At 47.4% G+C, this 13,637-nt stretch overlaps 1 protein-coding gene across 3 annotated transcripts in view; it reads left to right on the top strand.

Moving 5' to 3' along the window:
- Nucleotides 1-13,637, top strand: part of TRAF3IP1 (TRAF3 interacting protein 1) — a 364,461-nt gene that overhangs the window by 132,434 nt on the left and 218,390 nt on the right. For all 3 annotated transcript variants that reach the window (XM_029606494.1, XM_029606493.1, XM_029606495.1), the window contains exon 7: nucleotides 11,335-11,407. In XM_029606494.1, coding sequence (XP_029462354.1) covers nucleotides 11,335-11,407 — 73 coding nt within the window. The remainder of the gene's footprint in view (nucleotides 1-11,334; nucleotides 11,408-13,637) is intronic.

Genomic DNA, 13,637 nt, shown 5'->3' with positions numbered 1-13,637 from the left:
TTACCCAGTCAATCTCCTTTTATTAGTGCACTACCAATTTGGTTAGCTTCCCTAATTTCTCTTAGCATTTCACTGTCTATCTCACCATCTTGGCCAGGAGGACAGTGAAATGCTAGTTGGGGAAATTACTTTTGCGTATTGTGCTGATATGTTGTGTATAATGTGTTTTATCATTTTGTCTCAGGTGACCTAATAAACACCTGTTGTGTATATATTATAATTTGCTGTATTTTCACTAGTGTTCTCAAAAGCGCTAGTTTTGATTTGCACATATATTATACAGAAAATATTGTTTTTCATTATTTCACAAAAAAGACATAGGGAGTGTTATTATTTTCTTTAATTCAGTAATACAGTTCACAGGCAAATACAAATATTAGCAGACCCCACAACAAGAATGTTCCCCAGTTCCTAATGAATCTAAAACCCTCTTCCCTGTACTATTCTCTCATTCATTCATTGATCCTCTGGAGCTCAGCCTACCTCTGGGTCCTGTGCATGGAACGGGAAACATTTCTGAGAATGAAACCCTGGAGGTTCTGGATTTCAGTTTCCTACTTAAAAGTCTAAATTTAGCCTCCAGAACCTTCCTCCCTCTCTTTCCTATGTCTTTGGTATCCACATGTACCATGACAGTCTGCTCCTCCCCAGCAGTCTCTAAAATCTTATCTATGTTGTGCGTGAGATCCACTACCTTCGCACCAGGCAGGCAAATTGCCAAGTGATCCTTATGCCCATTATTCACCCAGCTGTTTAACTTTCTAAATATCTAATCACCCTCTATAACATCCATCCTAACCCTTCCCTCCTGGGCACATGACCCTGGAGACACAGAGGGTACGGCATCATTTGGAGGGCAGGTCTTAGCTACACAATCACTTCTTGCCACAAAAGGTGATGGTCTCCTGCCAGGTAACTTTGCTCCTCCAAAGCAGCACAAGAGCTGCTTGAGTGGAGTTGACCGCTCTACTATGTCCCTAAAGGTCTCCTCTATATACCTTTCAATCTGCCTCAGCTACTTCACCTCTGCCACACTGGCATCCAGAGGTCTTTGCACTGGATGCACACATACAACATCTCACCAACTTTCTTTTTTTACACTTACATCTTCTCTATAGTAGAAGTAAAGTTATGCAGCACTGAACCTAATGTGCGCCAGGTGCGTAGGTATTTGCATGCACATCTCCTGGCCCCACCCTGGAATGCCCACACCCTACCCAAACCATGCCCATTCCATGCCCCTTTTTGAATCAGAGTGAGATATTCATGCTTTGGGAGATGCACGAGCATATAGTCACCTTTTAAAAGTGGATGGACACACGCTTGTCCTACATGTGTGCACATCTCCCAATTTTGGCACATCCATCTCTTATACAATTCACCTTTAAGGTGGCAAGCAGACAAGTTATTCTGCCAGAGTTAATTGGATTACTTGTCCTGGATATGCTGCAAGATACATGTTTCATTGAATTAATTCTCTTCCTTAATTTCACAGTCCTTATATACTTTGCACTTTAACTACCGTATATACTCATGTATAAGTTGAGAAATTTATGCCAAAAACTCAGCATAAATTAGCTGACTCGACTTATACATGCGTACTATACGTGTGTTGTGGACAGCTCCCCACCCTCACGATCCCCACCAGAACTCACCAAAAGTCTGTGGTGGTCCAGCAGGGGGCCCGGGATCAATCTCCCGCTCCTGGGCCATCGGCTGCCAGTAAATCCCTCCCTTCCTCCATGGCTGCCCTCCATGTTCAATCCCTCCCTCCTGAACCCCCCTCCCTGACTCACCGAAGTCCTTGGTGGTCCAGTGGAGGACCCGGGTTTGATCTCCTGCTTCCGGGCCCTCGGCTCTCAGCAATCAAAATGGCTCCAGAGGCTTGATTTCCTTACCATGTGACAAGGGCTACTGGTACCATTGGCCAGCTGCTGTCACATGGTAGGGGCCATCCATTGAGGGAGGGAGGGCAGCTATGAGGGAGGGTGCTGGGCTTTGATGGGTCGGGGCTTGTTTTGTTTTTTGACATGGGGAGGGAGGGAAGGAGGGAGGGTGGTGGGCTTTGATGGGTTGAGACTGGCTTTGGTTTTTGACATGGGGGAGGAAGGGGAAAGAAGGAAGAACCGGGGATAGTTGTCAGAATAATTATGGGGAGGAGGAGGAGAAAACTAGCATTGACCTGTAGATAGCCATGGAGGAGGAAGTAAAGGAGTGAACCACCTGGGATAGCCAGAGGAGAGTGAGAGAAGGAGTGAACCACTGGGGATAGTCGTAAACCCTCTAGGTTTTACTCTAGACTTATCCATGAGTCAAAGCAGTTTTCTTAATTTTGTGGCCTAAAAAAATGCCCTTGACTTATCCATGAGATCGACTTATACACAAATATATATGGTAGTTCCTGTACATACCCAGATCAGCCCAGGCCAGTGGGTAATGCACGCCCATAAGTAGATGGGTCAGAGAGCAAAGCTCCGAGGCATTGGTATCCCAAATGTGCCACCTGCAGCTCATCAGTATTTCTCTGACTCCAGCAGATGGTGGTCGTGTATACCTGCAGCTCTGTGTGAGACGGATTTTTCTTGCTCCCTGAGGTGCTAGGTTCAGTGCCTTGGGCCATCCCTCAGGTAGAGCCGGGGGTGCTAGCCCGTGTGGTTCCGGGTCCCCTGATAGCTAGGGGACTTTCTCCCTCAGCGACCTGAAAACTCCCCCTCAGTGTCTGCAGTACAGGGAAGTAGCCCCTTTGGGGATTTTTTTCTATTATTCTTAGCTTAGGCTTTATTATTTTTTTTCTGTTACTAGAAGTTAAAGTGTGTAAAAAAAAAACCAAAAAAAAAAAACCAGCTCCAAGTTCCCTGTTCACTGCGGCTCCTGGGGTAAATCAGTCTGCCCGGTGGTGCAGAACCAGGCAGACTTCTGAAGAGGGGGAGGGGAGAGTGTTTCAGCTCTGTTAAGAACCTCCGAGGACGTTTTTAGGCTCCCTGCCTCATTTTTACTGCCGGCTCCGGAGCTATTTTTACCACGGTGGCCATTTTGTTTTTTCTTTTTCAACTTCCAACGCGGCTCCCCAGCGTTTCTGGGGCCCATTTTAACGGTGTTTTTGGTGGGGGTCACCTGGGCTGGGTGGCAGCACCTGTGTTCTTCTGGGGGGGGGGGGGAGATATATGCCCCTTATTGCAGGAGGAACATGGCAGAAACTTCTCTGGTGGAACCCTGTAATGCTTGCGGGGTATGGTCAGCTTATTTAGACCCCCTGTCACTGTGCACGGACTGTGCACTGGGTGGGGAAGGGGCTCTCAGACAAGAGGACCAAACCTAAAACGTCTGCACGCAGGTCAGGATCGGTGGCTGGGTCTAACAGAAGGAGCCCAACCCCCACTACGCACCCTGTGGAAAAGGTCTCCCTGGATGACCCTCCCCCGCTGTCCCCCACTGCACGGACTCCGAGACCGGAGGAATCAAGAGACACGGACACTGATTCTAGCAGTGACGAGATGGGACCAGGGAGGATTTTCATCGGAATTTGTGCTGCTCATGCATGAAGCATTTCTGGCTCGCAAAGCGCAGAGCCCAGGATGGGAGCGTGGGAGTTCCCAAGCATCCCCATCTGCAAACTGACGGTCGTCCATCCCGGGCAACTTTGGCTCTGGAGGATTTAGCAGGTGCAGTCAACCATCAGGGGAACAACTCCACTCCGCCCCGATGGACACCACTGCAGATCAGGATGAGGTCCCTCCAGATGTAAATAACGGGCGACGACGATCAGGATCCGGTAGAACCTAGTGCGGAGGGGGACGACCCCCACATAGTCCAGCTGTTTAAGAGGGAGGAATTGCGCCCCCTTATTCTCCAGGTGCTTGAGGAATTGGTGAGGGGGTGAGACCCTCGCTGGAAGATTTCAACAACTGTGCAGTCTGCCTTTTCGAGGGAAGTTGCTGTTTGGAGAGGATTTGGATCAGCTGTTGAAATCTCTGGGGAATTCCAAGGGCAATAAACTGCCGGAAGATAGAAAGCCCTACTGGAAATCATTCGGTCCTCGATCCTGTTTTCGGGATTTCTAAAAAAACAGGTCAGGGAGGAGTGTTCCACCCTCTGGTGGGATAAACACTGTGGATCCATAAAGTCTAGAGGACGTGAATGAAGAGTGGGTGGCTCGCGGGAATGACGGCTACCACCTGGAGATAATACCCTTATTCAATAAACATACACACGGTTAATGCGACTCCAACATTGCTCTAAGCTTCAACGGCAAGAGGAAATGTGGAAAAAAGGATTTGCATTCACAAAAAAGCGGGGAGTAGCTTGCTTGTTACGGCGGTTATTACCCCAAACCAAATAAGCCTGATACTTCACTTTCGATGCATATCCAGCATAGCTCTCTGCTTCAATGGCAGGGGAGAAAGACCGATACTTCAACCGCACGATTTCCGAACAGTACTTCAATCAATTATTTTCTCAAAACTCGACTACTGCAACTCCCTCCTCATTGGACTACCAGAAATCCATATCAAACCCCTCCAAGTCCTACAAAATACCGCCGCCAGAATTATCACTAACCACAGAAAATCCTCCCACATCACACCCACTCTCAAAGACCTCCACTGGCTGCCCATCACACAAAGAATCCAGTATAAAACCCTCACCCTTATACACAAAAAAATAAACAATAACAAAATGGACTGGCTAAACACTATCCAACCATACTCCACACAAAGGAATCTCAGATCCTCCAACACAGGTCTCCTCTCCATCCCAAATCTCAAAAACGCTCACCTCAATACAACACGCAAACGAGCCATCACAATAGCTGGCCCTACCTTATGGAACTCCCTCCCCACACATCTCAGAAACGAACCCTCACCACAAGTCTTTAAAAAACAGCTAAAAACATGGCTGTTCTTGAAAGCCTTCCCTCCGGACTCCCAACCTCCTCAAATGCATGTTCTTGAAAACCTTCACACTTGACCCTAACATGCACTAACGCATAACACCCCCCTCACTACCACCCCCTCCTTTTCCCCCCCTATTCCCATTCGCCCCCCCCTTTCACCACCCCAACCCACCCCTACCCCATTCCCACTCCCTCCCTCTCACACCATAGCCCCTGACACCAGATCTAATCGTAACCAAGTCATACTGTATATATTGTATATACCGTGTTTCCCCGAATATAAGACAGCGTCTTACTTTCTTTTTACCCCCAAAAGTCCCACTATGTCTTACTTTCAGGGTATGTCTTATATTGGAAAAACAGTCGAATTTTTTAAATACCTGTCGGAGGGCCGCGTGGGTCCAGGCGGCTGGCGGCGGGAGCCGGGTGGTCGCGTGTTACCGTAAATCTAGGCCGCGGGCGGGTGGGCGCTTGTTCCAGGCGGCGGCGGCGGGGGCGGGCGGGTGGACGCGCGTTAAATCTAGGCCGCGGGCGGGTGGGCGCTTGTTCCAGGCGGCGGGTGGACGCGCGTTAGTTCGAGACGGCCGGCGGGCGGCGGGTGGTCGCGTGTTAAATCTAGGCCGCGGGCGGGTGGGCGCTTGTTCCAGGCGGCGGCGGCGGCGGGGGGGGGCGGGGGGACGCGTGTTAGTTCGAGACGGCGGGCGGCGGGTGGTCGCGTGTTAAATCTAGGCCGGCCCCACCGGCAGTGAATGAATGTGCGCCTGTGCGACCCCTGCGATTCGATGCTCAAGGCAGTCACATGCCGTGACGTCACGGCATGTGACTGCCTTGAGCATCGAATCGCAGGGGTCGCATTCATTCACTGCCCCACCGGCAGTGAATGAATGCGCGCCTGTGTGACCCGGCCTAGATTTAACACGCGACCACCCGCCGCCCGCCGGCCGTCTCGAACTAACGCGCGTCCACCCGCCCCCCCCCCCCCCCCCGCCGCCGCCGCCGCCTGGAACAAGCGCCCACCCGCCCGCGGCCTAGATTTAACACGCGACCACCCGCCGCCCGCCGGCCGTCTCGAACTAACGCGCGTCCACCCGCCGCCTGGAACAAGCGCCCACCCGCCTGCGGCCTAGATTTAACGCGCGTCCACCCGCCCCCCCCCGCCGCCGCCGCCGCCGCCTGGAACAAGCGCCCACCTGCCCGCAGCCTAGATTTACGGTAACACGCGACCACCCGGCTCCCGCCGCCAGCCGCCTGGACCCACGCGGCCCTCCGACAGGTATTTAAAAATAATTTTTTTACTACGTCTTACTTTCGGGGGATGTCTTACATTAGCCGACCCCCCTAAAATTCCCACTACGTCTTACTATCAGGGGTGTCTTACTATCGGGGAAACACGGTAGGATATATGCTCCAAATTATACTCACATTCATTTGTATTCATATGTTACAATGTTATTACTTCAATAGTTTAATTAATTGTTATCTTGTTAAATGTAAAATAGGGCAGATCTCGCCCTATTCAACTTGTTACCTGGAAACCGATGTGATATCTCGATCGAATGTCGGTATACAAAAGAAATAAATAAATAAATATCCAGCATAGCTCTCTGCTTCAACAGCAGGGCAGCACGACTGATACTTCACGCATTTCCAGCAGAGCTCTCTGCTTCAACGGTAGGGGGAATGAAGAAAAGTGGATCTATATACAGATCTCAACCAACAAGGGCTGAATTACATAGTCTGGGTAAACAAATAAGCATGGGTGTAGCTTGCTTATTGCGGTGGTTACTACCCTTCACTAATTAAGCTAGATTTTTCACTTACATGCAGTTCCAACACTGCTCTCTACATTAATGGTGGGGGTGGAAGGGAAATAGAACCAAAAGGTTACTAAGAGTCAAGAGAAACCGATAAGTATGAGAAAAAAAAAAGTGCGAAGCTTGCTGGGCAGACTGGATGTGCCATTTGGTCTTCTTCTGCCGTCATTTCTATGTTTCTGTGGTTCCAGACAGACCTCTTCCCGTACACAGTCCTTTCGCGGCTCCAGTCGTCCTGCTAGACGTGGTTTCGGTCAGGGAACTGGAACTGTGAAGCCTGCCCAATGAAATCAGGCCTGCCCACTCCTCGGACGGGATGATCAGGGGCAGGTTGTCCCAATTTTATGAGGAATGGGCCAGAATCACCTCTGATCGCTGGGTGTTGGAGGTGATAAAAGAAGGTTACGCCTTAGAATGTTCTCAGCCTCTCATGCCTACCTTTGTGGAATTGCGATGCGTTTCCTGCAAAAGCGAGCCGCGGTAGAAGACACTTTATAAAGTCTGCTGGCCCTGAAGGCGATCATCCCCGTGCCGTCCGAGGAACGTGGGAGGGGACGGTACTTCATTTATTTCGTGCTTCCCAAAAAGGAGAGCACTTTCCGACCCATCCTGGACCTACAGAAGGTGAATCGCTGCTTGAAGGTGCCCCGTTTTCAAATGGAAACACTTCGAACAGTCATCGTAGCGGTTCTAAAGGGAGAATTCCTCACCTCCTTGGATCTCACCGAAGCTTATCTACACATCCTGATTCGCAGCGCTCACCAGAGATTCCTTTGATTCAAGATCCTGGGTCAGCATTTTCAGTTCCTGGTGCTGCCGTTCGGACTGGCGACCGCCCCGCGCACCTTTACCAAGGTGATGGTCGTGGAGGTGGCGACCCTCCGGAAGGAAGGGATAATGGTCCATCCTTACCTCGACGATTGGCTGATTCGAGCCAAGTCGGAAGAGGAAGGTGAGTGGACGGTTCTTCATGTGATCCATTGTCTCCAGTCCCTAGGCTTCGTAATCGACGAAGCGAGAAATCATCTAACTCTGTCACAGTGTCTGGAGTATTTGGGAGCTTGTTTCGACACCCTCCAGGGCAGGGTGTTTCTCACAAACGACACGATGTACAAATTACAGCTACAAGTGCAGCTTCCAATTCCCAGAGTGTGGGATTACCTTCAAGTTCTGGGGTTCATGGCTTCGACATTGGAATTGGTGTCTTGAGCCTTTGCTCACCTGAGACCGTTGCAGAGATATCTCTGTCGTGGTGGGACCCAGTGTCGGAGCAATACCTGTTGCCCCTTCCTTTGTCGCAGCGAATCAGGTCCAGCCTGCAATGATGGCTGTCGGAAGACAAGTTTCAGAAGGGGATGCCCCTCGAAGTCCCAGATTGGGTGATCGTGACAACGGATGCAAGCCTTCAAGGCTGGGGAGCAGTGTGCTTCGGTCATGCAGCGCAGGGAACCTGGTCCTTACCCGAACGATTGTGGTCTATCAATCGCCTAGAGATAAGGTTGGTCCGCAAACCGTTGTTGGCATTCCAGTGTCTGGTGCAGGGGAGAATGGTTCGAGTCTTCTCGAATAACGCCACCACGGTGGAACCAGGAGTCCACCATGGAGGAACTAGGAGTCTGGCTGTGGCACTGGAAGCACACCTCCTCTTCGCTTGGGCCGAGCTTCATCTGGAAGGCATCGCAGCTTTTTATGTGGCAGGCATGGACAATATGCAGGTGGACTCCCTCAGTCATCAACAGCTGGATCACGGGGAGTGGGAACTATCCCGGGAGGATTGGAATCACATTTGTGCCCGATGGGGAGTTCCCCAACTGGACCTCATGGCGACCTTTGTCAATGCCAAGGTGGACCGGTTCTTCAGCCGAAAGAAGGAAATCGGGGCAGTAGGAGTAGACACCATAGTCTGCAAGTGGCCAACCAGAATCCTCCTGTATGCCTTTCCTCCATGGCCCCTGATCGGGCGCGTTCTCCGGCGCATAGAGGACCCATCCCAGTTTGGTAATTTTGGTGGTACCAAAGTGGCCACGGCGGCTGTGGTTTGCAAACCTGGTACGATTGGCGACAGATGGCCTGCTACACTTAGCTCATATGCCGAACCTCCTGCTACAAGGGCCCATTTTTTCGGATCAGGAGGATCACTTCTCTCTCACAGCCTGGTGTTTGAGAGGCGGCGGTTACGGATGAAAGGTTATTCAGAACAGGTGATTTCCACCCTGCTTTCAGTGCAGATGGCCCTCGACATCTATGGCATACGCTCGAGTGTGGAAGGTGTTTGAAGTTTGGTGTGACCAGCAGGGAGTAGTGCGTTGTTGGTAACCAATCCTCAGGTCTTGGGGTTTTTGCAGCAGGGATTATCTAAAGGTTTGGCTTATAGTTTCCTGCATGTTCAGGTTTCGGCCCTGGGATGTTTCCTAGGGCGAGTAGGTGGCAGACCTCTAGCCAGCCATTCGGACATTGTCCGTTTCCTGAAAGAGGTGAAGCACCTTTGTCCTCTTCGTAAGTTATGCCTAGAGTGGAATCTCAATCTGGTGTTGAGGGAGCTTCGTGATCCCCCTTTTGAGCCTCTGGGACACGCTTCCTTAAAGGACTTCACCTCGAAGATGGTGTTCTTGGTGGCCATCTGTTCCACGAGGCATATTTCAGAATTGCAGGCTCTTCCTTAGGATCCCTTCCTTCGCATCTCGGCTAATAGGGTGTCCCTGCACACGGTCCCTTCCTTTTTGCTGAAAGTGGTTTCTGCCTTTCATGTTAATCAGTCCGTGGAGTTACCCGGATTCCCTGATTGGGCTCGTGACCCCACTATGGGAAGAGATCTTTATCTCTTGAAGGTCACTAACTCTTTTCAAAAATCGGATCACCTTTTTATGCTCTTTGGAGGTCCGAAGAAGGGTGAAAAGGCATCCTTGGCTCGCTGGCTGAAGGAAACAATTTGCTTGGCCTACATCAGGAAGGGTCGCCCTGTCCCCACTGGTTTGAAGGCTTATTCGACGAGAGCGCAAGCGGCTTCTTGGGCAGAGTGTCAGTTGTCATCTGAGGGAATTTGTAGAGCCTCAGTGTGGTCTTCCCTGCATACCTTCACAAGGCATTATCATCTGGATGTTAGGGATCCAGACCAAGCGCTTTTTGGGGAGAGCGTCTTGCGAGCGAGTCTTTCGGGTTCTTGCCCGGTGTAATGTGGCTTTGGTACATCCCACTGGTCTGGATTGATCTGGTTATATACAGGAAAGGAAAATTGGTTCTTACCTATTAATTTTCATTCCTGTAATACCACAGATCAGTCCAAGATCCTGTCCGGGTGCTACTGCCAAAAGACTGATTTACCTAATGGTTAGCTGCTGTACATAGGGAATCAATCAGAGTGATTCTATAATATTTTGGTTTTTGTTATGAACCGTGGTTCAAACCTGATTTTCAGGTATTGGGGTCGTTTGTTTCGGACCCTTGAGGGAGTTTTTTCCTGTTCGCCCTTGTTTCGGGAATTAGATTTTTTTTGTCAATTATATTTTGCTTGGGTATCGATAAATACTGATGAGCTGCAGGTGGCACACTTGGGATAACAGTGCTTCGAAGCTTTGCTCTCTTACTCCATCTGCTGGTGGGAGTGCATAACCCACTGGTCTGGACTGATCTGCGGTATTACAGGAACGAAAATTAGCAGGTAAGAACCAATTTTCCTATAACATTAAACTTGACCTACCATCTTTTGACTATCACTGGTTAGGTTTATAGTTATCTGGCTATGGATAGCTGGATAACTTTTACCTTAACTGGCTGGATTCAAAAGTATATAGCTGGTTAAGTAACAAAGATTAAAAAAAAAAAAAAAAAAAAAAAAAGATCCATGTTAGCCTACGACCCAATTTCCTAACCTTAAGGTAATATATTCAAAATCTGCTCTTCCATGCCAAGCACTGCCCCCCCCCCCCCCCCCCCCAAATCCCCTTTCGAAGCATTTATTTAATAAATGGAATGGAGTCTACTAGGTGCCTTCTCCTCCTCCCTCATCCCCCCTCCCTGGTTCCTGATATATTGCCAGAAAACCCTGCTGCTCTCCTTCACTCTCCCATCCACCCGAAACCTAACTCCCACTCACCCAGGCCTAAGTGTGCCACCTATCTGTTAACTCAACAGATCCTTCCTTGTACCAGGATTATGGGGCTCGCAATGCAATCTTGACTGCATTCAATGTTGCTATAGCAGCAACATTGGAAGAATAAGCTACTACCATTGATAAAGTAGTTGGATAAATGCCCCAATATTCATTGAGTTGGCATTTAGCTGGATAACTGATGAGTATTGACCCTTGCATTTTCAAATCTGCACACAATAGATTCCATAGAAATTTTGCCTGCACAAAAATCAGGTGTCAAAGTACATGAGTTATTTAACCTGTGCAAGTTTTCAAAGGGAAGTACGTGCCTATCTTCCTTTTGAAAATTAAGTACATAGTTCTTAGGGGACAGTTATTCGCTTTGCGTTTCTAACTTTTTGAAAAGTAGACAATAGCCCTGTAATTTGTAGAAAATTGAATACTTAAAATGCTTAGCTATAATGTCTCTTGAATGTGTGTGTACACCGAGAAGTAAATGTGCTTAATCAAATTCTTGAGTCTTCAATTCTTCTTTATAGAGTCATATCTCTTTGAAGATATCTAGACCATCTGCCTCAAAACTACAAAGGCAGCAGCCACTTGGAATAGATGGTAAGTGCAGGGTATCCTGTTGTTTTCTTTTTGTTTTGATAGTTAGACTCATCTATTCTTCGAGAGTTTGTGCATGATACTCCCATAATATCAGGATATGCAGTGATGTCTCTCATCATTCTCTGCATCACAGGACTAGAGTGAGCATATTGTACAGTTTCATGTTTCTTTGGAAGAGATATCTGGAGCGCTGTAATGAGGGGAAAAAAAGTTACGTTGGCTGATGCTGTGGTGGATGCACTGGACAGAATTGTGGTTCTTACTGACTGCATCCTTACAATTAAAGGAAATGCCCCATTTCAACTGTGCTATTAACTTATGCATCCTTCCAATTTAAATGAAAAGGGAAAGCGGGGAGGAGACCCAGCAAACATAAAGCCAGTTTTTTCCCCCTTTAAGTGCTATTACTTTGTATAACAATATTTATCTAGTTATTTATTTTAAAATTTTAGGTATAAGCTTCTTGGGACCTATTATTTTTTAAGGCAGAGGTATGTTTTCTTTCCTGGAAAAAATTGTTTTTCAACATTTTTCTTTAAATACATATTTATTAAAGCTGTGTTTGAAGTAGAGTTGGCACCATTTTTTGGTTATCTAATTCTCTTGGTGCTAGATGTTATCTGTCTGTTGGTGGCTGGTGGGGTGTGCATGTGCTCGCCAGTACACATGCATACCCCAACAATCCCTGACAGACCCAATTATGGCAGAAGCTGGAGAGGAGAGTGGAGTGGCTGGCAGGTAGGTATCTTGGCTTCATTGTCTCTCCCAGAGACAGACAAAAACAGAAGTTTCCTTCTAACTGCAAAGTTCAAGTCGAACAGTTCAGCTGGAGCTGCAGGAGCATTTGCTGCTGGTGTATCCTACTCCAGTTTCAGACACTCAGCATCCACCGACCCAGGGATAGGGGATGACTTTTAGACCACCAAGAGCAGCAAGAATTGGAAATCCTGCAGTAAGATTTACTAGTGCACAAGTTTATTGGCAGAGGCTGTTATACTTTTATGAAGATTTTGACTGTGAGCCATAAAATTGCACTTTCATTCTAGTAGATCCTACCAAAAGATCCATACAACACTGCGTATAATCTAGGGCTCACATAGGTTACCACTTGACCCCAGATCATCAGTGACAGGCTGATTACATTCTCATTTTGACCTACTGCATGCAGGGATTTGAAATACCAGTTCTATCAAAAGCAGGACTACAGGTTCCTCCAAATAGTGGTATGAGAATTTAAATTTATGAATGGCATGCATATATTTAGTGGCCTGGAATCATATGTTAATCCTGTGTGGATTATGTGTCTTCTTTTGTAAATGTCCCTAATAATAATATTTAAGAGGGTAAAATGAGCATAGTTTAAATCTTTTTTAAAATGTTAGATTTATTCATTTGAATCAAAATTACAAAGCAAAAATCTGCATTATATTTTATCACACATTTACAGGAATATTGTAAATTAAGAGGCCCCTAAAGCACAAACTTCTTCATGAAGAGCTAGAAAATTCTTTCCCTTTGAGTCACCCTTACTTGATCAGGATAAATTCTAACAATTTAACCAAAGCAACTAGTTTTTATATTCTTAATAGAACTTCACAATAGAACTTAAATCCTGATCTGAAACACATGACGTCAACAAAATAGAGATGTAATTTTCTAGAAAAGAAGTCAAATGTACATATTCACAGAAGTTTGAGCACCCTGATTTTGCTGATCCCTTGCACATGAGGCTGATTGAAGAAAATAAATTTTATTTAAAGAAGGATCTGAATCAATTGGTATACACAAAACGTCCAATAATTATTTTTTAAGAATCTTGTGTGGTAGTTCACCTTGGAGAAGTTCAGCAAGCATAAATTTAAATGTCTCTGATGATTTTCCAAAATTTCACACATCTGGGAAGAGTTCCTTGCTTCTGCATTAAAGTGGCTTGTACAGCTTGGATCTCTTTAACTTCAGCCTTCAAGTTTTTATTTTCTCTATCTGTTTCTGCACAAGTTCCTTATGCTTCTGAACCAGAGACTCAACTTGCTTGGTAAGCCTGTTTATTTTAAAGGAAGAGTCCTATAAAGATGCACCAAATCCAACAATAGGTCCCAGAGAGAATCTAGAGTTACTGCTGCTGTGACGCCTCCAGATATTCCCAAAGCAGGGGAATCTTCCGCAGCCGCTTCAAGACTACCATCTGATGAAGCAAGTTGTTGAACATACAAAGAATTTCCTCTAGAAA

The sequence above is a fragment of the Rhinatrema bivittatum genome, chromosome 6, assembly GCF_901001135.1.
Source record: "Rhinatrema bivittatum chromosome 6, aRhiBiv1.1, whole genome shotgun sequence".
Classification (NCBI taxonomy): domain Eukaryota; kingdom Metazoa; phylum Chordata; class Amphibia; order Gymnophiona; family Rhinatrematidae; genus Rhinatrema; species Rhinatrema bivittatum.
Note: the sequence above shows the minus strand (reverse complement) of the source record. Positions and strands in the feature narration are given on the sequence as shown.